General features: G+C 50.2%; 1 protein-coding gene across 2 annotated transcripts in view; it reads left to right on the top strand.

Annotated features, from left to right (window-relative positions):
• Positions 1-25,513, top strand: part of TRPV3 (transient receptor potential cation channel subfamily V member 3) — a 32,582-nt gene extending 7,069 nt beyond the window's left edge. The window contains exons 4-17 of one of the 2 annotated variants that reach the window (XM_039223035.1): positions 1,188-1,342; positions 1,895-2,071; positions 6,795-6,935; positions 8,701-8,981; positions 11,070-11,246; positions 12,187-12,345; positions 13,052-13,153; positions 14,729-14,802; positions 16,898-17,063; positions 18,537-18,603; positions 19,878-20,152; positions 21,184-21,296; positions 22,440-22,519; positions 22,995-25,513. In XM_039223035.1, the coding sequence (XP_039078966.1) occupies positions 1,188-1,342; positions 1,895-2,071; positions 6,795-6,935; positions 8,701-8,981; positions 11,070-11,246; positions 12,187-12,345; positions 13,052-13,153; positions 14,729-14,802; positions 16,898-17,063; positions 18,537-18,603; positions 19,878-20,152; positions 21,184-21,296; positions 22,440-22,519; positions 22,995-23,089 (2,062 nt within the window). In that variant the 3' untranslated portion in view covers positions 23,090-25,513. Of the gene's footprint in view, positions 1-1,187; positions 1,343-1,894; positions 2,072-6,794; positions 6,936-8,700; positions 8,982-11,069; positions 11,247-12,186; positions 12,346-13,051; positions 13,154-14,728; positions 14,803-16,897; positions 17,064-18,536; positions 18,604-19,877; positions 20,153-21,183; positions 21,297-22,439; positions 22,520-22,991 lie in introns of both variants that reach the window. The other variant, XM_039223034.1, reaches the window with a different exon arrangement.
• The last annotated feature ends 1,842 nt before the right edge of the window (positions 25,514-27,355 follow it).

Below are 27,355 nucleotides of genomic sequence, written 5' to 3'. Positions count from 1 at the left end.
CCTGGCCCTTCCCCTCATCCCGCTGTGCCCACCAGGCGGGTGTCAGAGACACAGGCGCCAGGACCCAGGAAAGAGAAAGAAGCCTCCATTCCCGGTTGTTGGGACAAATGTCTGGTCCGATGGCTGTGGCTTGTCGGAATTTTGGTGGGGGGAAGGGAAGTACTACATTTTATAAACTATAAGAAGTATTACCCATTCATTATGAAACATTCAGGCAACAGCATGCAGCAGAATGAGAACTTTAACACAATCCCATCTATGTAACTTAAAAATATATACGCATATAAGCCATGAAACATTATATGCATTTTGCAAGAACACACACAAATGAAAGACCTTGCATTACCATGGTTGCCTATTTGGAGTGTCGGGGCAGGGAAGATACATTTCAAACACCACAAAAGATGACAGTGGGATTTTCCTTCCCCTAATCTCTTACTTTTTAAGGTAATCACTATTAACAGTCCTTCCTAATCACCTTTACTATGTGTATCTGAATATATATATATATATGTCTGTATATATATGTATATTTAAAAGTTTATTTATTTTGGGGCGCCTGGGTGGCTTAGTCGGTTAGGCGTCCGACTTTCGCTTAGGTCATGATCTCGCGGTTCGTGGGTTCGAGCCCCGCGTCGGGCTCTGTGCTGACAGCCAGCTCAGAGCCTGGAGCCTGTTTCAGTCTGTGACTCCCTCTCTCTCTGACCCTCTCCTGCTCACGCTGTCTCTCTCTCTCCTAGAAATAAATTAAAAAAAAAAGAAAGAAAAAAAAAGTTTATTTATTTTGAAAGAAAGAGAGAGCAGGGGAGGGGCAGAGAGAGGGAGACACAGAATCCGAAGCAGGCACCACACTGTCACTGTCGTGCAGACCCCCATGCAGGGCTTGAGCCCATGAACTGTGAGATCACGACTGAGCCAAAATCAAGTGTCGGATGTTTGACTGAGCCACCCAGGTGCCCCAAAATATATGTTTTGAAAAAATGTGACTGCACTTGGATTAGGGGGGAAGGCTGCCTAGGGCAACGTGGATCCCGGGGGCCTGGAGCATGAATGGAGGGGTCCCGGGCATGTGACAGGCCCACGGAGGTACAGAGGCTGGTGCCGCACCCCGCAGGCCCATGGGGGAAGGGGAGCCGCTGGGGCTGGGGGCGCGTGTGTGGTGAACTGGAAACGCTTTCTGGCCTCAGTGCAAACCTGGCCAAGGAAGAGCAGAGGCGAAAGAAGAGGCGGCTGAAGAAGCGCATCTTCACAGCCGTGTCAGAGGGCTGCACGGAGGAGCTGCTGGAGCTGCTGGTGGAGCTTCAGGAGCTCTGCAAGCGGCGTCGTGGCCTGGAAGTTTCTGGTCAGTGCCTGGCTGTGGCCGAGAGGATGCACCGCTGGGGCCCCTGCCTGCCTCCTGCTGTCAACCTTCCCCCGTGACAGCCCGTGAGGAGGGCATGTGAGGAGCCCAAATGCTGGGCTGGGGACTTTGAACCTGACTCTGAGGGCAATGGGGAGCCATGAAAGGGCATAGACAGGTGAAGGTCATGGTCTGGCTACTGCATGGAGGATGCAGCAGAGCCGGGGGAAGGTGACCAGCTCTTCAGCAGTGGAATTGGCTGGACCCAAGGACAAGGGGGGTGAGAGGAGCCACGCAGCGGGTGAGGTTGCCTCCTACAAGGGAGAGGGTGCAGAAGGCAAGGGGCAAAAGGCCTCAGATAAGGCTCTCTGGGGGCCTCTGGGGAGAAGCAGCTGGAGAGGGAGGAGGGGAGTGTGTAGCCCGGGCTCCAGGAGGCCAGTGAAGTTCCTGGGGCAGAGTCTCGAGGTTTGAGGCTGCACCCGCACCCCCCGCCCCCACCCCCGCCAGGGGCAGAAGGGGCCCCTCCTGCAGCTCATCCTATTTCCCTCCCTGCAGACTTCCTCATGCACAAGCTGACGGCCTCTGACACGGGGAAGACCTGCCTGATGAAGGCCTTGTTAAACATCAACCCCAACACCAAGGAGATCGTGAGGATCCTGCTCGCTTTCGCTGATGAGAACGACATCCTGGACAGGTTCATCAACGCCGCATACACTGAGGAGGCCTACGAAGGTATGCGGCCTGTGCGAGGTGCCGTGCCACACGGCATTTCGGAGGGTGCGATGGGAGCCAGACCACGCAGAGGTGCTGCTGTCACAGCAGGCTGAACCCACTTAGCACTGGCAGCACATAGCAGGCCCTCCTCTCTTCCTTCCTTTGTTCTGCAGACAGCTTCGAGCACTGACCACATGCCAGGCACGGTTTTTGACACTGGGGTACAGTGGTGAACAAGACAGGTGTAGGCCAATGCTCTAAATAAAATAGTTTTAGAGGCAAAATGCTATGAAAATAAAACAGAAGGTAAGGGGATCAAAAGTGACTGGGGACAGGCAACTTCAGAGCGGGTCAGCACAAAGGTAACCTTTGACAAGCGGCCTGCTTGTTGGGTGAGGCCAGCACGTGGCAGCTGTTAGTATCCTCATCATCACTACTATGAACTGCCCCACTTGGGTCTCCGTTTTGTGGTTTCTCTCTGAAATAGGCTGGAGAGGGGCAGGGAGACCAAATGTGAGATAGTGTTTCCCTGCCCAGCAAATCTGTTGCAAAGAATCTGTACAATGTGTCCTCCCTGGAGTTTTTGGACTCAGCAAAACAGCCCATTAGGGTCTAATGAGGTACAGAAATGATGGGCTCAGGAAGTACAGGATGCCATCTTGCTGATATGCCAGGGGGTGCTGAACATTGCTCTTTGCAGGTGATGGTCTAGCTCGGGCCCTCAACTTTTCTCATGGGAGAAAGTCATTTTTATTTTTACTTTTATTTATTTAAACTACAGACTCTCAAAAGGCTTTTTGTTACACGCAGGAAAAAGTCAAAGATTGAAAGCTCCACACTGTTGATCAGAAGAGAGGAAACCCAGGGAAGATCGCTATCACTGAGTGCTGAGCCGCACACTGAGCTCCCTGGTAGCCAAAGCAAAGAGAGAAAATGGATAAGCTATAAAATGTTCTCAGCCTGTCACCAGAGAGTTGATAGTAGTCTTGTATCCAGGGTGGGTTAGGCCAGTGCCTCAGGCTTGTCTCTCCTGATTCTTCTCCCTTTCAGTCCCCCTTTGTCCCCTCCTTTCTTCCTGTCAGCATTACAGGGACTTACGTACTCCCCTTCTCGTAGCATGTTCCCCTTGAGGGTGGGGATGGAGTCTATCTTGCCCATAGTGGATTCCCTGGGACCTTGGGATCTCACATAGGAGGTCCTGAATAAGTGCTTTTTGAATGGGTGAATAAATGAAGATTAGTGTCTTTATTAAGGCTTTGCTGCCTGGCTGCCACTCCTTACTTCTCTCCTTCCTCCTCCTCCCCTCACCCTTTCCTTCTTTACTGGTGGGCTTGTTGGGCGCTGTGAGCACCCTCTCTCTCTCTACATGGCAGGAGTCGTTTATTTCTGTTTTCCCAGAAACCATCCCCACCCTGTTTTTTCCTTTTGATGGTATGTGCTGGTGCCTCCCCTTCAGTCCTGGGCGCTCCCTGCCACCTGGGGCCGAGGGGCTACAGCCCCGGCAAGGTCGGCGTTTTCCTCCCTCGGGGCCTGTTGCTTTGCTTTTCCTTCTGAGTCTCAGTTCCCCCAGCTGGCAGAGGCGAATATTCCTCCATATGCTGCTGAGAGGCTCCAAAGACAACTTTTACAATCTTATTATTTTTAGTGTTTTATTAGAGGCCTTCCAGAAATTTGCCTTTTGCAAGGCAATTTATTTAGTTAAAATGTTTAGTATTAAAAGTTTTAAACACACATTTGAGATAGTAGCTTAATGAACCATTATATATCTATTGTTGAGATTCAACGTAACAATTTATTTTTAAATACAGAAGTAACACGTGAAGAGAGTTTCATTGTAAACCATTCAAATATTTTAATTAAGTTTAAAAAAAAAACCCTAGTTTTTTTGCCTAGTTCCTATCCAGAGCTGATTATTATGTGTATATTTGGAGGACTTTCCTAGGCTTTCTACACATGTGTATATGTGCACATGGAAGTAGATAGTTTTATTTATCCACTTATACTTAACATAGAATAGTATAGTACTAGTGTAGTACTGTTTGCATTGTTCTATGACTTGCTTTTTTTTTCTTTTTAACTTTATTCCTCAGACACCTTCCCACCTCAGAATATGAAAGTCTGCCGACTTTAAAAAAATGTTTTTTTTGTTTTTTTGTTTTTTTACAAATAGTTTATTGTCAAATTATTTTCCACATAACACTCAGTGCTCATCCCCTCAAGTGCCCTCCTCCATGCCCATCCCTCCTCCCCCCCACGTCCATCAGTCCTCAGTTTTTGTCAGCATTCAAGAGTCTCTCATGGTTTGCCTCTCTCCCTTTCCCCCACCATTTCCGCCCTTCTTCTCCCCCTTGTTCCTCCGTCAAGTTCCTCCTAATCCTCCTATACGTGCAAACATATGTTATTTTTCCTTCTCTGCCTGACTTATTTCGCTCAGCATAACACCCTCAAGGTCCATCCATGTTTAAAAAAATGTTTTTAATGTTTATTTTTGAGACAGAGAGTGTGAGCAAGGGAGGGGCAGAGAGAGAGGAAGACACAGAATACGAGGCATCTGACTCCTTTTTACCTGCTTAGTCTAAGGGTGGGTATCCTGTGGCTAGTTTCTCTATTTCCCTGTTGATGGCTATCTGAATGTTTTCCAAGTTTTCACTATCACAATAGCACAGTGCACGTTCTTTTTTTTTCTTTTTTAATTCAAATTAGTTAACATATAGTGTAATGATTTCAGGAGAGAATTCAGAGACTCATCACTTAAAAATAACACCCAGTGCTCAGCCCAAGAAGTGCCCTCCTTAATGCCCATCACCATTTAACCCATCCCCCCGCCCAACACACCTCCAGCAGCCCTTAGTTTGTTCTATGTATTTAAGAGTCACTTATGGTTTGGCTCCTTCTCTGTTTTTATCTTATTTTTCCTTCCCTCCCTCTATGTTCATCTGTTGTCTTTCTTAAATTCCACATATGAATGAAATCATATGATATTTTCTCTTTCTCCGACTGACTCATGTTACTTAGGATAATACACTCTAGTTCCATCCACGTTGTTGCGAACGGCAAGATTTCATTCTTTGTGATAGCCCAGTGATAATCTATTGTGTATATGTACCATATCTTCTTGATCCATTCATCAGTCAGTAGACATCTGGGCTCTTTCCATAATTTGGCTACTGTTGGTAGCACTGTTATAAACATTGGGGTGCATGTGCCCCTTTAAATCAGTGCCCCTGTAAATTGGGTCACAGGGTAGTTCTATTTTTTTTTTTTCCCCTGAGAGACAGAGACACAGCGTGAGAAGGGGAGGGTCAGAGAGAGAGGGAGACACAGGATCTGAAACAAGCTCCACACTCTGAGCAGCTGGCAGCACAGAGCCCGACGCGGGGCTCGAACCCACGAACCGTGAGATCATGACCTTAGCCAAAGTCGGACGCTTAACCGACTGAGCCACCCAGGCGCCCCAGGGTAGTTTTATTTTTAACTTTATGAGGAACCTCCATACTGTGGCCTGTGCGGGGTGATTGGGAGAGAAAGCATGACTGGCCTAGGAGCTGAAAGAATGGTGTCCCAGGGACTGAGGAACAGAATAGGGAAAAAGTAGCAGGAAAAGGGACTGGAGGGACGGTAACGTTGTTGGTGGAGGCTGTGGAGCCTCCAGATGGAAGGGACTAGAAGGCTGGGGGTGTGGAAAGGTCTCAGAATGTCCCACCAGAAACAGCATTTTCCAGACAGCTGCCACCGTGCTATACACAAAAATACAGTCGTGGTGGATTAACAAACTTGGCGTTTAAAAAAATGGAAAATTCATTTATAACTAACCTTTTGGCAGGGAAGACCTTCTTAAACAAGATCTAAAATGCAGAAACAACCACAAATGAAAAGCCAAGATGTTTGATACCGTAGAAATGAAAGCTTTCTGTATTTCAAAAGACATTTTAAAGAAAGTTAAAAGGCAAGTGATAGGATGGGGGAAGTATTTGAGATGTAAATAAAGAGACAGTATGTTTTTAAAAGTTCCTGATGTATTAAGCAGTAGACAAAACAGCCACAGGCCAGGCTATGCTGAGGACTCTTTCTCCTAAGGGTCTTTGGGCCTCATCATTTCTTTCTCTGCTGGAGCAACAGTTGCTCACAAATCTGGGCTGATTCTAACGCATCCTCCAATTCTGCATCCAGAGTGTTGGGAAAATACATATAAAAAAATCCCAAACTCTGGTCATGTCACTTGCCTGCTTCAGTGCCTTGTGAATTCCCATAGCACTTAGGGGAAAGTTCGAACCTCTTAACCTGGCCTATGAAGTCTTGAGCCAGCCCATCCAGCCTTGATAAACTTAAGGGGTCTCAGCGTAGAGGCCACTTCTGGGAACGCTGTCCCTGTCCCCCTCCTGCCGTGTTAAGAGTCCCTGCTCTAGGTAGATGGCCCTTGCACCTCCCAGTATGACAGCACTTAATTCTCTGTGAGACTGTGAGGTTCTTGAAGAGAAGAATCAAAACCACACCCCGTGTACCGCCCTATCCCCAGCGCCTGGCACCGGGGGCACACAGCGGGCACCCATCAGTATTCCTTGCATCCATGTGAATGAATGGAGCATAGAATGAAGCTGGGACTCTTGGTAGCTGGGCGACAGGGACCAGACAGGCAGCTAGTGTTTCACCGTGGCTCTGTGGAGGGTGTGGAGGCCCCAGAGGAGGCTCACCCAGGGCCCAGCCGCTGAGTGCCCGCCCCCCATCCCCACCCCGTCCGCAGGGCAGACAGCACTGAATATCGCCATTGAGAGGCGGCAGGGAGACATCACCGCGCTGCTCATCGCTGCTGGCGCCGACGTCAACGCCCACGCCAAGGGGGTCTTCTTCAACCCCAAGTACCAGCACGAAGGCTTCTACTTCGGTGGGTGCCGCCCCCGCCCAGCATGGGCTGCCCCAACCGGTGCTGGCTGGCAGGGTCTGCAGCCCCCCCCCCCGCCGATCCCTGCCTGTTCGCCATGTGGACACGTCCAAGGCCCAGCAGGACAGAGAGGGGACGGGGAGGCGGCAAGGGGCAAACCCTTCTGAACCCGACATCCAGGGCGGACCTGTGAGGGAGGGGCTGGAGAGAGAATGGGGGGATGGGATGGGGGCAGCTGCATTCCAGGGGTGTCCCCTGTGATCTTAGAGGCCACCTGGGCATCCAGTTGCTGTGTAGGGAACAGAGACCTAGGGGAGAAAGCCCTATTTTATAGGGAGGAAGACATGTCTGGAGAAGGGGAATGATTTTCCCAGTGTGGTTAGGAACTGATGCAGGTGCCCTGGCGGCCAGTTCTGCCTCTGCCCTTGGACCCAGTGCCTTCCAGGCCTGCACCTAGGGAGTCAAAAGCAGGAGAGGAAAATTCCCTGACTTACAAGTTAGAGTGTCCAGAAGCAATTGGGGTCAGGACACTCTGGGTGAAGGAAAGATCGTAACATATAATTTAGATACAGTGAAATTCACCGTTTTAATGGTCTGATCTGTTCAGCTCCACAAATGCATACAGTCGTGAAACCACCACCACCATTCGGACAGGGCATAAATAGTTCCATCACACGGGAAACTTTCCCCCTTCCCACTCCAGCTCTTCACTGACAACCACAGGCCTATTTTCTCTTCTGGGTGGTGTTTTAATCAGCAGGACCCTGGGTCTGAGCAGCCAGGAGCACGGGGTCTGTCCTGTTCACGGCCCAGCATCAGACCCTGTTGGAGACAGTGCTGGGAGATGTCTGTCAGTGGGATGAAGAGAGGGAACAGGAGAGAGATTGGAAGGAAAGCAGCAGGAGACCTGCTGTCCCGTCCTGGTTCTATCCCAGGCTTGCTGTGTGACTGTGTGTGAGTCACCTGCCTTCTCTTTTCTTAACAAGCATTTATTGATCACTTACTATATATACCAGGCAGTGTTCTCAATGTTGGAAATGTATCAGTGAACAAAGCAAGGACCCTCATGGAACTTATATTCTATACTGGAGGAAAACTATCAGCAATAAACATAATAAATAAGAACACTATATAATATGTTAGAAAATGCTAAGTGCTATTGAAAAAATAAACAGTAAGTCAGGGGAAGGGGAATTGGGAGTTCCAGGGCAGGAAGGAGGTAGATTTCAATTTTAAATAGTGTGGTTAGGGTGACTCATTGAAAAGGTGACATTTGCACAGAAGACTTGGAGGAGGCGAGGGAATGAACAACGCAGATACTGAGACACAACAGTACAAGCAGAGGGAACAGCCTGTGCAAAGGCCCTGAGGTAGGAAAATGCTTGGTATGTTCTAGGAAAAGGAAGGAGGCCATTGTGGCTGGAGGGGAATGAGTGAGGGTAAGAGAGGAGATGACATTAGAACATGTAGGGCCTTGTGGGCTGTTGTTCTATCCTGTGTTTTATTCTCGGTGAGGCGAGTCTTACATGTTAGTTTGATTAGTCTGGCTGCTGTGCTGAGTGCCAGAGTGGTAGTAGAGAGACAAGGTAGGATGTGATGCCAGTGATCCAGCTTTAGTCTCCCCCATATAGGGCGGGTGTGGGGAGAGGTGCAGGGTATCTCAGCGGTAAGTCCTACTGAGGCCATGGGCTTCCGTCCTGGGGCTTGGGGAACACTGCTCTGGTCCGTGCGAGAACTGAGCCCCGGTGTTCCCCCCACCGCCCTCCAGGTGAGACACCCCTGGCCCTGGCGGCGTGTACCAACCAGCCCGAGATTGTGCAGCTACTGATGGAGAACGAGCAGACAGACATCACCTCGCAGGACTCACGGGGAAACAACATCCTACACGCGCTGGTGACAGTGGCCGAGGACTTTAAGACGCAGAATGACTTCGTGAAGCGCATGTATGACATGATCCTGCTGAGGAGTGGCACCTGGGAGCTGGAGACCATGTGCAACAATGACGGCCTCACGCCGCTGCAGCTGGCCGCCAAGATGGGCAAGGCCGAGGTGGGGCCCGGGGTAGGGGGCGGGCAGGAAGGAGGGCAGGGAGCTCCCTGCCTCTCTGCCAGCTCTTGGGCCTTTCTGGGGACCCCACAGATGACACCTTGGCCTGGGGAAGATCTAGGTCTCAGGTCTGGAAGTGCATGTGTGTTCTGAGTGACCACACAGGACCACTGAGGTGCAGGGTTGGAGCCTCCCCACCCTCTGGACTTCAGTCCCTAATGTTCCGTGTTTCTATCCCCTGCTCTGGAACCCCTTGTCTGGGGTCCGAGTGAGGGAGCCGTAAGACCAGGGTGACACAGTACCTCATGTGCCTTGTGGCTGAGATTCCTGGGTGGCGAGGATGGGCCTGACCCTCCAGGCCTTTGGCCTCTCACAAGGACCAGAGTCCCAGAATGGCTGCTCAGGATCTGGAGAGAACTCTGTCTATCTTGTTGGACCTCTGAGCCAAGTCCCTAGCAGAGTGCGTGGCTGCTTGTGGCCTTTGTGCCCTGGGTGGTATGGCCGAGGAGCTCAAGGCTTAGCCTTGGTGAAGACTCAGGCTGGGGTGGGCTCCCACCTCTCTTAGTGGCTGGAGTCACAGCCTGATCTGAGATCAAGGTCAGGACTAGGGTGGGGGCTGAGGGAAGGGCTCAGAGAAGCTTGCTCCCCAGCCTCCATGTGTTCCATCCCAGGGAGGGGCCTGAGGCTCCCGGGAGGCTGTGCGAGGCCTGGATGGGTGCAGGGGCTGTTGAACAATCACAGCTGTGCCAGCCTCGGGGCAGCTGACAAGGAAGGCGGGTGCCCGGAGGGCCCTGGGTCCAGTCCCAGTGGTCAGGCCTGGGGCTCACAAGGGACCTTTTCATTGTCTTGTGGGGGAGGGAGGGCTTGGAGATTGTCTTCGACAGAGAAGGAATTGTGTGTGTGCCTCCCCACTCTCCCCGCTGTCTCCTAGCCACACCCGGGGACACAGTTCATGGGAGGCTTTGAGGAGAGTCAGATTAGGGCTGCAAGTGGCACTTTCTCTGAGGCAACCTCCTTGCCAGCCACTGAGGCATGGGCTCTGCTGGCAGGGAGCATGGCCCCACGGCCCCCTGAGTCTCTAGGGGAGAGTGTGTTCCCCCATGGCCAGTCCTGGGGACGTGACCCCCTCATTCCTGGTCCCTTCTTTTCTTCATTCAGTGTTTTTTGGAAACTTTCTGGATGCTGCCCAAACTGGCTGCCATGCTGGGAATGGAGGGTTCAGAGATGCTTAAGACACCCCCTGTTTCTTGGGGCTCTTCGAGGCCAGGGGCTCAGGATGGGGAGACCTGGGCTGTCCCTGGGAGCTCTCTGCCTGGGCTGTGGGGACGAGGCTCCCCTATGAGATGACATGGGAGCCCCACTGGGTCATGTGAGATCACAGCTCCGACGCAGTTCTCCCCAGCAGGACCCTCTTCCTGGGCCGTGGGTTGGTGCCCCAGGAAGCCCTGGCCCCGGTTTGGGGAGCCGTGAGCTGGGGAGCAGTGGGTCCACTTTGCCTGCACTTTGGAACTGCGCAGGGAGCTTTACAAACGCACATGTCCACGTCCCACCTCCGGACCGAGTTAGCCGGTGGGGAGGGGTTGCTGAATGTTCCTTGTGACACTACCGGGCGGTGGGGTCTGATCATCCCTACCCGGAGAGTGGGTTTCCGAGGCCTCCTGCCAGGCTGGCGTCTTGTATCACCCCTTGTCTGGCCCACAGTCAGTGGGTGAGTGAGCCTCAACAGGCATGGCCTTGACTGAGGGATTGGGAAGCTGGAAAAACTTCTTGTTTCGTCTCACATCCGGGTCAAACAGTTCTCAGAATTGTCAGTTCCCAGATTCTTCACTGAAAGGGGTCCCCAACCGGTGTAAGGATTTATGAGACAATTGTGCAGCTTTCCACACCATGCAAAGGGCCTCCACACCTTTGATTCCTGGTAGTCACAGTCTCCGGATGCGGGCTGAGCAGAAGTTTCATACCCATTCCACAGATGAGGCAGAGTCCAGGGGTCACGGTGGCAGGCGCAAGGCGCACGGGCGGGATTCAGTGTGCCCAGGTGGGAGGGTCTTCCCAGCCCTGCTCTACAGCTGCTCCCCTTCCTGTCCCCAGATCTTGAAGTACATCCTCAGTCGTGAGATCAAGGAGAAGCCCCTCCGGAGCCTGTCCAGGAAGTTCACTGACTGGGCGTACGGGCCTGTGTCTTCCTCCCTCTACGACCTCACCAATGTGGACACCACGACAGACAACTCAGTGCTGGAAATCATCGTCTACAACACCAACATTGATGTGGGTCTCCTGGGAGGGCTGGGGAAGGGCAGGGGTGGGGGCCTGAGCGTCCGGCCAGGGGCTCCGGGGTCACTGGGAAGACCCGTGCCACTAGCTGGACGTGTCTGTAGTCCTCCGTCCCTTTGCCCCAGTAGGCAGAGCTGACACAGAAAGGGGAGGGCTAGGGCAGATGCCGTGTTTGCCTGTTCCCAGCTGACCTCGGGCTGTAAACTTTTGGGGTGGGGGTCCGTGGCCCCAGAACCCCGGGCAGTGTGAGTGGGGGCACGAGGGTGGGATGATTGGTACTGATCTCTATCTTGTTTCTCCCCCTCTTCCCTAATGGTTCCAAAAGCCCCCTTACCCTCCGGGAAGGCACAGTTGGAGCAGTCAGGGAGGGCTTCCTGGAGTAGGCAAGAGTGGGGAAGACCAGTGAAGCTGGAGGGGAAGAGCTCAGCAGGGAGAGGTTTCTGGCTTTTGGCGGAAGTGTAGCAGCAGGCCGGATCTTCCTCCTCCCCGTGCTACTAAAAGTCATGCCTCCCAGAGCCTGCCTTGTCTGGGGTCTCCAGGACCCTTATGGCAGCCTGGCTGGTAGAGCAGTTTGATTGCTATCAGTTGTATGGATGAGGACACTGAGGCCTGGGAAGGTCAGGGGCTTTCCTAAGGTCACACAGTGAAGGGACCGAGTTGGGGCCATACCCCCAGTCACAGCCCTTGCACCTTGTAGCCCTCGCTCCCCATTGAGCAGCAGGGCCTCCGGCTAGAAGCCCAGCTCCCGTGGGGTGTGGCCACTGCTCAGGGAAACTGGGAAGGAGCCTCAGGAGCCGGAAATCACCTTCCCAACATTCCCAGACGACCCAGTCATGGGACATAATGACTGGCCCTTCTGCCAGGGATGGTGCTGACTCAGAGCTCCCTCTGCAATGAGGGCCCTTGGAAAATTGGGGGGGTGTTCTACCCCCAGAACCGGCATGAGATGCTGACCCTGGAGCCCCTGCACACGCTGCTGCATATGAAGTGGAAGAAGTTTGCCAAGTACATGTTCTTCTTGTCCTTCTGCTTTTATTTCTTCTACAACATCACCTTGACTCTCGTCTCCTACTACCGCCCTCGGGAGGAGGAGGTACGTGGGCGCCTGGGGGGAGGGCGGTGGGATGGTCAGAGCTTCAGGAGTTGGGAGCAGTCCCGTATGTCGATGGGGAAACTGAGGCCCAGAACGGCCAAGACATTTGCATGGCATTCCCCGGTTGTCATCCTTCGCAGTTTCTAGGAAACTAAATATGTCTCCAGTGCTTAGCTTTTGGGGGGAGATCTGGAGGGCTGGGGTCCCAGGCCCTGCCCAGGCTCCGTCTAAATCTAGAGCTGATTGGGTGTTTCTGCTATGAGAGCCACAGGAAATGGGAGGAGGGGGAGGTCACTCTGAACAAGCTTTCCCACCACTCTGGGCCTCAGTTTCCCATTCATTACACAGGGCAGAGTTTCAGCTGTGAGTGTCCTGGAGTGGATACGGATGGGTTCTGGAACGAATGAAAGCCATGAGGTGTGAGGGGCTGTTCACACGGACTGGATCGATCAAACACTCTCCCTGTAGAGTTCTGGGCTCCCACTGTGGGTGGGCCAGGGGCAGGGAGCTGCCCTTCCCTCTCTCACATGCTGCAGAGATCAGGCTTCGCACGGGCCTCCGGCTCAACTTGAGGGTTTGGCATGTGTCTGTACATGACCCCCCCCCCCCCCCCCCCCCCCCCCCCCCCCCCCCCCCCCCAGAGCTGGCATGACCCTGCCTTCCTCATTCCTCATCCTGCACCATCCCTCCCTTCCCTTCCTCCCAGGCCCTCCCACACCCCTTGGCCCTGACGCACAAGATGGGGTGGCTGCAGCTCTTGGGAAGGATGTTCGTGCTTATCTGGGCCACGTGCATTTCTGTGAAAGAGGTGAGTGGCCTCAAAGCCCTTTTGGACTTGCCTGCAAGGCAGGCAGGTGACAGCTGGCCTGGCCTTGATCTACCCTGCTCTGCCTTATTACGGGGTGGGGGGGAGTGAGGCTTTGGGGAGGCACTTCCTTTCCAAGCTTTGGATTTCTTAGTTACAAAATGAGAATAAGCAAATCAGCAGGTCTGTCCTGCCTACTTTCCACCTCTCCACACCCCCCCACCCCATCCATCTATCAGCCATTTATCTACCCTCCCAGCCACTCAGTGCCCCATCTTCCTGTCCCTCCCTCCACCCGCTCAGTCACCTCTCATTGACCCCTTCACTCATCTGAATTCCCAGCATTCCTCCTCACTGTCCCTCTAGCCTCCATCCATTTTCCATCTTTCCATCTGTTTATCACTTGATCACTTATCGATCCATCCAACAGGTGAATCAACAGGCACAACCTGAACACCTTCTAGATGTTGGAGCCCCAGGGGGAGGTGATAGGGAGGGAGGGAGTTTGTTCTCTTTGAGCTCACAGTCTTGTAGGGGAATTTCAGATAGACATAAATATCTGGGCTTTAAACAGGGTATGAAAAGGGCCCTGTGTGGGGTTCAGAGCAGTGCTCAGAGGAAGAGAGATGCCATTTATCAGGGGATAGGAAAGGGAGAGAAGGCTTGAAAGCAGAGATGGCCTTTAGTGTGCGAGGGTGGGGCTGGGCATGAGGACACGGGGGAGGAGGTCACCACAGGACGGGCATGAGGAACAAAATACAAAAAGGCTCAGAGGTGGAAAAGCTAGGCCATGTTATTTTTTTGGTCTTTTTTAAAAAATTAAATTCATAATGTTAATTTTAGTATGGTTAACATACATTGTTCTATTAGTTTTAGGTGTAGAATATAGTGATTCAACAACTCTATACATTACTCAGTGCTCATTAAGATAAGTGTACTTTAATCGCCTTCACCTATTTCACACATCCCACCCCTCCCCCCCCACCTCCCCCACCCTGGGTAACTAACCATCAGTATGTTTCTATAGTTAAGAGTCTGTTTCTTGGTTTGTCTCTTTGTCTGTCTCTCTTTTTTTTCCCCTCCTTGCTGTTTGTTTTGTTTCTTAAATTCTACATGTGAGTTAAATTGTACGGTTTTTGTCTTTCTCTGACTGACTTATTTTGCTTTGCATTACACTCTCTAGCTCCATCCGTGTCATTGCAAATGGCAAGATTTCATTCTTCTTCATGGCTGAATCATATTCCATTATATATATAGTTTGGTGATTGTAAATAATGCTGCAGTAAACATCGAGGTGCATATATCTCTTTGAATAATGTTTCTGTATTTTTTGGGTAAATACCCAGTAGTGCAATTACTGGACTGCAAGGCAGTTCTATTTTTAACTTTTTGATGAGCCTCCATGCTGGTTTCCACCATGGCTGCACGTGGATGCACGGCATCCCTCACCTGGGCTCCGGCTTGGTCTTCTCCCCCTCCCCCTCACTGAGCCTCAGTCCTGGGGAGACACTGCCTTCCTCAGAGCCTCCCGTGAGAGGCATGAAGAAGGTGCAGCTTTTCTTTCCTTTTTGGCCTCAGGGCATGGCGATCTTCCTGCTGAGACCCTCAGATCTGCAGTCCATTCTCTCTGATGCCTGGTTTCACTTTGTCTTGTAAGTAGGTCTATCCTTTTGGTCACCACTGCACAGGCAGGGCTCAAGTCCTGTATCGTGGGTGCTGTGTCCTCTGGAATGACCATCCTCCCCTGTCACCATGTCCCAGTCATCCTGCCATAGTCTCATGGCCAGGGACCTCCTCTCTCCCCTCTAGTAATAGAGGCCCATGGATGCCCATGGAGGGGTCCAGAAAACCCTACCACAGTGCCCACCAGCAGGCTGCAGTGATGACTGACTTCAGCTTGACGTAGAGCCCTGGGCAGCAGATGGGGCAGAGAAGGCAGGAAGAGACTTAGCAGCGCTGTTTACTTCTTTATGAAGCGATGGTCTGGGCCAGTTCAGTTCCTCCTACTTGTGTGGGGTCTAGGTTACCGTCTTGGACTCTGGCAGATAGGTCTGGAAAGCACTAGAGAAATCATCGAGTCTCATCTGTAGGTGTGAAAAACCAAAGCCCAGAGCAGGGAGGTGAGTGACTCACAGTCATGCAGAGCCTCAGCCCCAGCCTCCCGGTCATCTTCGCCTTATGCTAGAGCAGGGCTGGCCACCTTAGGCCCCTAGCCAGAAGCCCAGCTCAGCAGCCTTTCCGAGTGAGGTCATGTGCAGATGACATCAGAGGCTTCTGTGAGCCCTGTGTCTACGTGAACAGAGGCTGATTCAGCACTGCTGCCTGTGAATGGAGCAGGATTTGCAGCAGGGGGTGAATGGTGGGCTCGATAGCTCTGTAGGTCTCCTCTTCTGAGCGCTCAGGAAGCCGGGTCTCTAGGACCTTGAATCTTGGCCCAATGTTTCCAAATACCCAGGTGTTTGGTCACATGTGTACCTGCCTTCTAGAGGCATGAACGGAATTCTTCATCCCTGAGGGCAGGTGCAGAGCCCAGGTGCAGTGAGTGGTAGGCGAGGTGCAGCACCGCCGCATGATGTAAGCCACATGGAGTCTTTTTCCCATTGAGAAAAGATGATAATTGCAGAGAAGAAATCATTGATACAGCCACTGGCTTTAGTGCAGACAAAAGGCACCGATGCCCTGTCCTTCTCTTCTGCTTCTTAGGTGCTTTGTTAGTGATGAGAAAGGTGTATACATGCTTCCCCACTTCAGTCCGAAATGCATGGATCACCCAAACATTTGCTTTTCACCACATGAGAACAAGGTTGCCTGTGTCCCAGTTTAGCTAGTTAGATATTTTATAAGTGTGAAAACTGTCTGATGTTATGAGAGAGCCTTTTGTCTAGATGTCTCCTGTGTATTTCTTATATATTGTCCTTTAAAATTTTTAATTGTGGTAAAATACCTGTAACATAAAAGTTACCATCTTAACCAATTTAAGTGTACGGTTGAATAGCATTATGTATATTCATTATGTTGTACAACCAATCTCTGTTTAGTGTATCTATCAGTTAGCATATGTTACAGCTTTTAAAAAGATTTTATTTATTTATTTTTGGGAGAGACAGAGAGAGACAGAGTATGAGCAGGGGAGGGTCAGAGAGAGAGGGAGACACAGAATCTGAGGCAGACTCCAGGCTCTGAGCCTGACACGGGGCTCAAACCCACAAACCGTGAGATCATGACCTGAGCCGAAGTCCGACACTTAACCTACTGAGCCACCCAGTCACCCCAAAATAGATTTTAACAAGTAGGTTGTGGGAGATTTTTGTTATGATTGGCTTTTAAGTAGAGACATTGCCAGTTTTTTCATTTTTCTTAAAAATACAGTTATTCACTGCACCCTTAGTCTACCCCAGTGGTTTCCTGATCTATGTGGGGCTCAGAAATCATGTGGGTGATCAGAGAAATATCTAGCTTTCGGGGCTGCTCCCCAGGGCTTCTGAACCAGAGTCCCTTGAGTTCTAGGGATCTGTATTTTTAAAAAGTCCCTGTCAGCTGCAGCCAGCCCAGTGTTGGCTGTGACTCACATCTGCTGATGGCTGCTGCAGGGCTGGAGTTTAGACCTGGCCTAAAGTGGGGCTGGGACAGCCTCGCCTGTCTTTTTGGCATTAGCCCATAGGGTGCCGGGAGGTTGGGGGTTTGAGGATCTACCCTGATGCTGAGGAGGAGTAAGTAAGGCCCTTGTCTCCTGTGTCTCCTGAACAGTTTTGTCCAAGCTGTGCTTGTGATACTGTCTGTCTTCTTGTACTTGTTTGCCTACAAAGAGTACCTCGCCTGCCTTGTGCTGGCCATGGCCCTGGGCTGGGCGAACATGCTCTACTACACGCGGGGATTCCAGTCCATGGGCATGTACAGCGTCATGATCCAGAAGGTGCGTTGGAGGCTTTTGAGCATCGCGGACAGGCAGGCTCTGCAGTGGGGGAGTCCTCAGAGAATGTCCATTTTCAGATGGGGATACAGGTCTGGAGAACAAGAGCCTTGTTGCATGGACCAGCCTCTGCTCTTTCTCCCAAACCCCACTGTCTCCCTTTGCCTTTGGTCAGGCTTTAAGTGTCCAGACCCGAAACACCTGGGCTTGTGGGACACAGGGAAGGAATAACCCTTTATGAAGAAGTGTGCTCATCTCCAGGCAGTGGTGTGCTGGTAAATATTTAACAACCAGCATTCTGGGAAACACGTCTGCACACACACACACACACACACACACACACACGTTCATTATAAATTTTACCATACAAAGGATGAGTAGTACACAATTTACAAATAGTACAACAAATACTGCTCTTTATTGTAAATTCCACATAGCAAGTTGAATCCAGCAGAATGATTTGTTGACTTTGTTAAGCTCTTATATCTGCTGCCAATCTATGGTTGAAACTGACAAAAGTATTGTTGCAAACATAAATGCTGGTTGGTATTTTTCTGGACTTTAAGGTGTGAGACGAAGCCTTATGTGGGAACTTCCCTTGTTTTCCAGTGATGTGAGCCACTTATTTGCAGAATTGGATGATACTCTTCAATGCTGGAGGACTGTTTCATTAATGTTATTGTGTTATTCACCACACAGCAGCTACAGATAGGACGCATTTTGAAGTTTAATCGGCCTTAATGTCTTCTCTATCACTGTCTTAAATCCAGACCTAGACAACCAGCAACTGATTTGTACCATTTACTAGTTTCCAAGATGTAAATCCTACCATGGCTGATTCCCAGCTACCAATATGACATCATCAAGCACAGAGTTGGGAAGAGATGTGCAGGAACACATTATATAGTACGCACAGCATATGGCTGTCGTAGATGTAAATAACCTTAATAGCATAGGTAATTATAAAATAACTAAGCGATGAGTTTTGAATATTTGTCATCTTTGTTTTTAACATAATTTACTTAATTGTAAGCTTATGTGATTTAATTTTTAATAATGGCTGTGTTTAAACAGTAGCTTACAAAATTCATGAAAACGTGACCGTCAGCTCTTCTGAGCGGGTCTTTGCTGGCTCCAGCACACCACTGCCCCCAGGAAGTGTGAGGCTTTCAGACGTGAGCCTCTGTGAAGAAAGGTGCTCCCATACAGGGTGAATCATCAGGGATAGAAACAGACTGTGTTCCAGGAGGGAGGAGGGAGGCGAGCAGGAATGGAAGGGAAGGCTTCTTGGAGGAGGTCGGGCCCAGAGCTGAGCTTTGGAGCGTTGGGAGGAGCATTTCTCTAGGGTAAGGGAGGACGGCCTGAGGGAAGGCATCGTGAGGGTGAGGGGCCCGGTGAAGGGAAGCGGTAAGGAGAGCAGGGGCTAGTGAATATGTGCTCCAGCCTCACCCTTGAATCCTGTTTCTTTCTTTATAGGTCATTTTACATGATGTTCTGAAGTTCTTGTTTGTGTATATTGTGTTCTTACTTGGATTTGGAGTAGGTAATGAATTTATAAATAATAGGAAGTCCCACAGTTGTAAAGCACCTTATACAGATGTCAAAATGATAAGGCACAGAGACAGCCTCAGCAACAATTATGTCACCTACCAGGGGACCACTTGGCATGCTTAGCATTTTCCAAGTGCTGCCTTTTTACGTCTCCCACTATCTTGACTAAAGAGGAGTCATCACCCTGATCATAAGGTAACTGAGGCTTAGAACCAGCCCTGTGACTCTTGCCCATCCACACTGTGGGGTACGCCGCCCACGTCCACACCAGCATATTATGGGCCCTCACAACCTGAGGTAGGCTGGGCAGGTGGTTTGGGCCCCATTTTACACATAGGGAAACTAAAGTTTGCAGAAATTTGACTCATTGATGGTCTTTGAAAAATAGGAGTAAATTAATGCATGGAGGTAACCTCCTTTGGTCCCATGGATCATGTTACTTGTAGCTTACTTTGGATATATCTGTGAGAGCCTCTGTTCTGCCGGGGACTGGAGGTGGGGAGGCCCCTCTTAAAATCTCTTCATTTGTACAACGTGATTTTATTTCTAACTTCCACATAGAGAGCTATCATTGTATTTTCCCATACCAGTTCTCCTCCCCTCCACTAGCCCCCAATGATCATTGGCATTCGAAATTAGGCAGCCATTCCCATCTTCTGGTAACTTTTCTAGACCACAATGTGCTTATTTATTTGCTCCTTCACTTGCTTATTTATTCATCCATCCATTTACTCCTTAATTTGACCATCCATCCATCCATCCATTTAACAGTGAGCCACTACTATGGTATGTTGGAAAAAAGAGAAGAAAGAAGCCCAAGTCTTGGCCAGGGGGTCTCCCTACAGAGCATTAGGAATAGACTCTGGACCTTACAGTCTTGGAGGAGATGGCCCAGGCTATAGGAAGTTGGGAGTCCAAAGCCCGGTTGGGGAACCAGGGACACACGTAGATTAGAATTTGCAACTCTGCAAGGCTGTAGGTGATCAAGGGCCAAATTGCAGGGCAGAGGAGTCTGCTTTGTTAGGCAGGAAGAGCTTTCTGCAGGAGGCCAAGGCACAGAACCAGCCTGATGACGCTTCCAGGAGCTGAGGCTGGAGGTGAAATCTAAAGGGCCAGAGAGGATGAGGCAGTAGGGCTGCGGGGGGGTGTGTGTGCGTGTGTGCGTGTGCGTGTGTGGGCGTGTGTGTACGTGCAAGTATGCATGAGCTTGCTGGGTAATGAGCCAGGCAGAGAGCCAGAGGGGAACACCCTGTTCTGTCCTCCCAGCCCTGGCTTCGCTGATCGAGAAGTGCTCCAGTGACAGCAAGGACTGTAGCTCCTATGGCAGCTTCAGCGATTCGGTGCTGGAACTCTTTAAGCTCACGATAGGCCTGGGCGACCTGAACATAGAGCAGAACTCCAAGTACCCCATCCTCTTTCTATTCCTGCTCATCACCTACGTCATCCTCACCTTCGTCCTCCTCCTCAACATGCTCATCGCCCTCATGGGAGAGACCGTGGAGAACGTCTCCAAGGAGAGTGAGCGCATCTGGCGTCTACAGGTGAACCTGGTATGGGGGCCTTCACGGGGACCCGGTTCAGCACACGGTATTGACAGCCGTCTGCATCCGTGGATCTGGGGTGGCACCTGGGAATCTGCATAAGCTCTCTGTGCTTGGCCAGGTTTGAGGAAGTCGTAGTCCAGGTTCCCTGGGTGTAGGGTCTCAGCAGTGTGACTGGACAGCAGCACAGGTGAGACAAACCCAGGCTTATGGGCATGTCCTACTCAGGGTTAATGGCGTGATAATGTGGATGTTGAAATGTGACTTTACATTGCACTGAGAGGAGCATAGGGCATAGGACAATGGAGGTGACAATTCTGCTGTCCTCGACGCTGGCTACCACACTCCTTACACGCTGCAGGCCTTACACACTGAGGACCCTGACGCACAGGATGGTCCAGAGCTGGTTACCAGGCCTGAGAGAGGACTGGAAACTGTGCCTCACAAGAGAAGGTGTTGAAATTTACCCTCGGATATCTGCAGAGCTACTCGTGGAGGGACAGCTTCCTTCTGTGGCCCCAGAAAGCAGCACTGAGGTGTTTGGGGCAACGACCAGGAAGTTTCTAATTATTGGGGCCTTCTTAATTGGATTGTTGATCATATTCAGGAGAGATTTGACAAATTATCAACAGGAAAACTGCTGAGGGGCGTCCAAGGCTCGCATAGAGGTGGGACTACATGATGTCTGCCCCTCTTTTCACCGTGGGATCCCAGGATCCTAAAATTTTCAGTTAGGAAGCTACTGGACTTCCAGAAACATTGTTTATGTTATGTTTAAAGCAATCTGAACACCTTTCCCAGTCTTACTGGTTTTTCATTTTTGAAATCTGTAGATTAGGCAAACCCTCAGGATCTATGCAGTAAGCACCCAGTGGAAGTGTAGCACGCATGTGTGCGGGTGCAGGTGTGTGTGTGGGTGCGTGTGAATGCCTGTGTGTTCACGTGCCTGTACGGGTATGTGTACGTGCACACTCATACGGAGCTGTGTTCCTGGGCTGGCTCCTCATTGATAGGCTCATTTGTGTCCCCAGAGAGCCAGGACGATTCTGGAGTTTGAGAAAATGTTACCAGAATGGCTGAGGAGCCGGTTCCGGATGGGAGAGCTGTGTAAAGTAGCCGAGGAAGATTTCCGGCTGTGTCTGCGGTAACAAAGGGACAGGGGCCCCCGGTGGTGCTGGTCTTTGGGTGCGGAGAGAGAGAGATGAGTCGGTGAATGTTAGAGAAATGGTGCTGCCACTTGCTTTCCAAACCACAGCTACAGTCGGTTCTGGCCTCTTCGGAATACAAACTTTGCTCTTGTGGAGTCACCAGCCCTGGGATGAGGTTTCTCGAGCTTCCAAAGGGAGAAGAAAGGAGACTTCTGGTAGAATTTCCCCTCTCTGCTCCTTGCAGGAGCCTCCGTGGCCTCTCCCTGTCCACTGTTTGGTTTAGGAAACATTTGCTGGCCTGGTGCTCTTTGTCCTTTGCTCTGCCCTGTGTGGCTTCATGTGACACCAGGGACCTGAGGCACATTTTGTCACTGGCAAATGGAAAGTGACAGATACAGGGCTTTTGACAGGTATCAGGCTGTCTGGTGTGTAGAAAGTGCTTGCTCATGCCGTGACCAGCTTTTCTGATAACGAGCCTACTCCATCCTGCCCCCGTCTGACCGCCTGACCTTCCAGACTGCCCTCTGCATATCGCCTTACCAGAAATAGCTTCTCTGACCAAAATTCCCATATCACAGAAACCACCGTTTCTGGCTGTGATCCTTATCCTAACAAGTCTCTCTAATTTTGACGCCCTCATTCTAGAAAGGTGAACTTCAGCCAGACCAATGCCTCCAGTTATAATCTAGCACCTTAGACTCTGTCCACTCTTACTGGGATTTGGACCCTAACCACCTTCACCTAGTGAAACTTTAACCCTAGTTTAACCCTAAACTTGCACAAAGTTACTCCTCACAGTGTCACGTCTAAGCCTGGGCCTCCTCCCCACCGTCTCCATGCATGGCCTCTCACCAGGAAGGGGCAGCTGTAGCTGTCTCAGGACATCCCCATGATACCTCTCCGAGTTTTTGGGCCCCCACACTGGGAGGGGACCGATCCCTTGAGGCCTGGGAAAATGGGGACTTGGGTAGATGTCAGACCCTAAAAATGCTGCTGACATGACCACAATAAGGCAGGAGTCCCAGATCCCAGGGGTGGACAGAAGAGGGGCTGTCTAGGACACTGCAAATGCCATGCTATTTGTTTGCATCTAATGAGGTGCAGTTGAGAAATAGTGAGGATGATTGTCACACTTGCAGGATCAATGAGGTGAAGTGGACTGAATGGAAAACGCATGTCTCCTTCCTCAATGAAGATCCGGGGCCCGTGAGGCGGACAGGTACTGTTCCTGTCAGGAAGTATGACAACCACGCCCGTGTGACCGTGTGATCTTGGGCAAATCGTGACTGATGGCCCTAATTTTCCCCATCTGCAAAATGGGCAGGTTCAAGTAAATTGGTTCTCAGATCCCTCTCAGCTGTGACATTAAAAAAAATTTTCAGTGTTTAATTTTGAGAGAGACAGAGTGCAAGCAGGGGAGGGGCAGAGAGAGGGGACTGAATCCAAAGCTGTCAGCACAGAGCCTAAAGCAGGGCTCGAACTCACAAACTGTGAGATCATGACCTGAGCTGAAATCAGACGCTTAACCGACTGAGCCACCCAGGCATCTCTCAGCTGTGATGTTTTATAATGCTCCGAATAACTTTTAAAAATCAGGTGCTGAAAAAAAATTAGATGGTGCATTGGGACCTGGAAGCCTGTGTTACAGAGCGCCACCTTTCTAAAATAGCGATTTTGGTTTTTTTTGAAAGCAGATCTCACCAAAATCCAAGATTCTTCCAGGAGCAACAGCAAAACCACCCTGAACGCATTTGATGAAATAGATGAATTTCCAGAAACTTCGGTGTAGGAGCAGAATCCAGAGCTGGCGTGGGCATGGGCTGTCTGGTGCTGCAGGCGGGGCCCTGGACTTGGTGCTGAGAGCTTGCAGAGCAGGGGAGCCCGGCTCCGGGTGCCCAGGAGCAGAACGCACCCCTGCTGAGCAGGTGGCTGAACAGAGAGGTGGCCATCGGTCTGAGTGGGAAGCACCCTGGATTTTTTTACTCAGCAAAGAGTTTGTATAAAACCCATGGTGGGCAGTCCTGAGCCTGGGAGTCCCTGAAGTCCACAGTGAAGTCCGTGGGCTCACCAGCTGGAGGTCATCTTGGCTGGGAGAGAAGGGCGGCAGGGAAGGGGCCAAGGCCTGAGGAGCAGAACTTCCTTCCTGCCAACATTGCCTTGATGGCCCCCGGCCCCAGCCCCGGCCCACACATTCCACAGGCTCCCTCACTGTGTCTGGGCTCCTGAGTCAAAGGGATTCTTGATCCCATCCCAGAACAAACAGGGCACTGAACTCAGTGGGATACCCTGGGGGAGGAGGGGACTGAGCTCTGGAAACGCCTTTTTGGACCCTTCAGGGACCAGGAAACTACCCTTGGAATGTGCGCCTTGGCACCTCAAGGCTTGAACTGTCTCAAACTGAGAGACGTTTCTAGTAGAGTAATTAACACAGGGTTTTTATTTTCAATAGAGAGAAGACATTTCAGTTTTGCATGAAAATTACGTCAGATGAAGTATGTGATTTTAAAATAGATTTGGGGATTTGGGGCAGGATATAAGTATTATATACTTGGCCTCAGGGTGGCCAGAGCAGGGACGAAGAGCTTTTCTTCCCCCGCACAAAAGTGCCCATGAGACGCGCCAGGCGGGGCCTGTGTGGGCTGCTGTGACCCGGGGGGAAGAGCCTGGCCCTTGTCCTTGTCCTGGCGCTGCAGTCACCCGTGCCTCCCAGCTGGGATCGTGGCTTCATCTGAACCAGGAATAGCAGCTGCTCTGTTTATACGGTCTTAAATCTCAGAGGTTACTATTATATAACAGTATTTCTCATTGGAGGAATTTAACAAAATACCTGAAATGCTCTGGCATTTCATATTTTTGTTAACTGTGAATTTTGAGGCTGAGGAGGAGTGTGAGGAAGGAGTGTTTGCCAAGGCACGGGGCCTCGTCCTCCGATTTCACCCCTCTCCCCCCCGCCCCCCGCCCCGGAAATTACACACAGTCAGTCTGGGGCAGAGGTGAAGTGGAGACGGAAAGCTTGTTCCTGATCACTGGAGCCTAGACAGCCAGAAAGTCCACGCTGCCTTAGGTGTCTGGTAAAAGGATTCATGCAGGAATCTTGGAGGGTGGAATTACAACAATATTAACCATGAATTTTAATTTTCAAGGGCATAAAAATAAATTTGGCCTTTAGACAACTTAGCGGTTGGCTACTGGATCTGACCTGAGGCACACTGAGGAGTGCAGGTCGAGCAATCCACTCTGGGCCTGTTTCTCCACTTGGGGTTGCTCTGTGTGGCAACTTCCCTGGGTGAGTGGACACTGGGCCTTTGTGCCCCTGGTGGGCCAAGGCTGAGAGAGGAGGTCAAGGGTGAGCCCGAGACCTGCAAAGTCTGTGGCAGCCCCTGTACTCCCAGTTGATGTCAACCAGGGCTCTAAGCTGTGCTCATGTCAAGCTCCCACGTAAGCAGGGGTAGCAGGCACTTGGCGTTTCCTCTGGAAAGGGGAGACGTGGGGAGGAGGGTTGTCACAGAGGCAGGTGGAGCATATGTGTTCCAGATGGGCAGAACCAGTGCCTTGGAAATTTCAAGGACAAAGATTTTGGTTCCATTCATCCAGGAATTGCTCCAGATATTAGAAATATTTAAGCAGAACTTCTTAGAGATGTTGTTAAGGATTCCGGTCTGATGGACTTTGAGGTGCTTTTAGATACAGGATCTGCATCCTGTATCTGGAATTCGCAACTTGTGTACATCCAGAAAAGATGCCCCGATTTGAAGGACGGCCATTTGGATCCATGCTGCCATGGTCTGGGGATTCCAGAGCTGTTCTGATTTGTATATGAATGGATAACACCACACAGTTCTCCATTTCCCACTTGAACAAAAGCTGGGGGGTGAGGCAAATGGAAATCAGTAATGGGATCTTGGTCTTCTCAAGCAGACGGAGAGCTGTTCTCTGTGGGTCTGAATGGAATTTGTTGGCAGGACCATTTTCTATACTGGATACTCATTCTTTAAAAAAGGCTTTCAGCCTAGATCACCTGAGCCTAGGTAGGTTTACCATGGCCAAAAGAAGCAATGAGTTAAAGTTCATTGTTTTTAAAAGATCAGTTCTATTTTACACCTGGAAACTAAGCCCAGAAAGGAAGGTGGATTTGTTTAAAGCCAGGCAGGATGGTATCAGAGCTGTTGAAGCTGGAGTTTCTGACTCCTGGTGTCTCCCAGCTCCTTTTTTTTTTTTTAGCAGTTGTTCAGTAACCTTGAGTCTGCCTTTGTGGTCACCACCTATGTTATGTCAGGGGGATAGCACTTTTTGCTCAGATGATTCATGACGGCAGTCTGCATTGTCCCAATGATCCCCATGACAGGTTTAAAACTCAAGTGTGCACATAGGTGTGCAAAACCACACATACACATACACCATGCCGCATTGAATCCATGGGCATATAAGGACATCTTAAAACTCCATGATTTACATTTCAGTAATTTAAGGGGGTAGGCATTTTCCAGGCATGGACTCTCGCATGCTTGGATAATGGCTTTGGCTAGAAATTTTCCTTGAGCTAAACTGCCTCAGTGGGAATCTATTGTTCTAGACATCCTGTGACGTATCCGTTTGGAATAGAAATGGTGCTCACCTTCCTCTCTGGGATGTAGACAAAGGTGTATGAGGTTGTACTGTGAAGTAATTAAGCTCTTAGAAGGCTTCTGCCTGAGAGAGCCCAGTATTATTGAAGTTCCTTTCCTTCTTCAGGGCCTGGTGAACTGTGGCCTTTTGCTCTGGGCGGGGCCCAGGTCGATGGGCCGTCATCCTGGCCTGTAAGCCGTACTTGATTTTTGCATTGATTTACATGTTTATACTGTGATCTTGGTCCCAAACACAGAATTGTCACCTTGTTCTCATTGCATGTGCCTGATCCTTGTAAATTTTAATTCACATACTTGATTTTAGTGTTGTGTGTGTAACTCTGTGTTTAATTAAGAAAAGAGTCATAGAGAACATTTTAGTGCCAATGAAGAAAAGCTTCTATGATTACTAATAAATATTTATTTTGCCTTGTCATGATCATGATTTATTCTTGTCTTAGGTATGCCAGAGTGAAGAGCAACTGAGAATCCTGGAGAGTTGCTTTCTCTAAATAAAGGGGAGTCCACTTTCTGGACCTGAAACATTATTATTGGTTCCAGCTCAGGGACAGAGTCAGCACACTGAGACAGGTCACCCTCGTACAGTGTTTACACCCCCCAGTGCACTGAAGGTGCAGTATTCTGTTCGAACCACTCGGCAACTCTGGGGTCAGTTTGAGTAAAGGAAGACTAAGGGAGTTGAAATGACATGCCCAAGGAATCACCGCCAGAAACTGTTAGCAGTTTAGGCCACATGACCCCCAAGCAGTGCTCTTTCCGTCATGCCCTGCTGGCTCGCAACTTATCTTGCATGGCTATAAAACCATGCGTCAATGTGGAGACCAGAAAGTATAAGTCCCTTCTGTCCACCTCACAGGAGCTTTGTGAGGAGGCAATGAGGAAGCAGCGATGTTAGTAGCATTATTTGCCAACTCCTATGTATATGCGTGTTTAAAATTCTTTTATTTCATAAGGATGGCAGTTTTTAACTTGGATGCCAAGACACCGATGCATCTTGATGGGTTGCAAAACTTGCAGACAATCTATTAATAAGTGATTTGCTGCATTTGGTGAATTTTTTCTTCATTCAAATGACTTCTAGAGTCACATCCTTCCCTGGGATGGGTCTATTTGAGTGGCGAAGAAATGAGAATTATACATAATCTACATCCTAGCTCAAATAAGCTTCAGCCTATCATCTAGGAATGCGCTATCTACGGGAGCATTCTGGGTGGGCTGATAGAAAAAAGGGAGGAAACCCCTGTTGTGGGATATGTTCTGGGAGGGGATGCCTCGGCCAATGTGTATGAATAGTTCTATGGCTCTTGATAGTGAGAAGAGTTACTTTCCAAAAGGTATTTTGTAACTTAAGCATTTAAGATCGTATGTTTCCTATTTATAAAGCTTTCCCAATCACATTGGTTATCTTAATCACAGAGTTTTGTAGATTT

Source organism: Hyaena hyaena, unplaced genomic scaffold (assembly GCF_003009895.1).
Source record: "Hyaena hyaena isolate Hyena2069 unplaced genomic scaffold, ASM300989v1 scaffold_1241, whole genome shotgun sequence".
Classification (NCBI taxonomy): Eukaryota; Metazoa; Chordata; class Mammalia; order Carnivora; family Hyaenidae; genus Hyaena; species Hyaena hyaena.
This window is presented reverse-complemented; position numbering and strand designations above follow the sequence as displayed.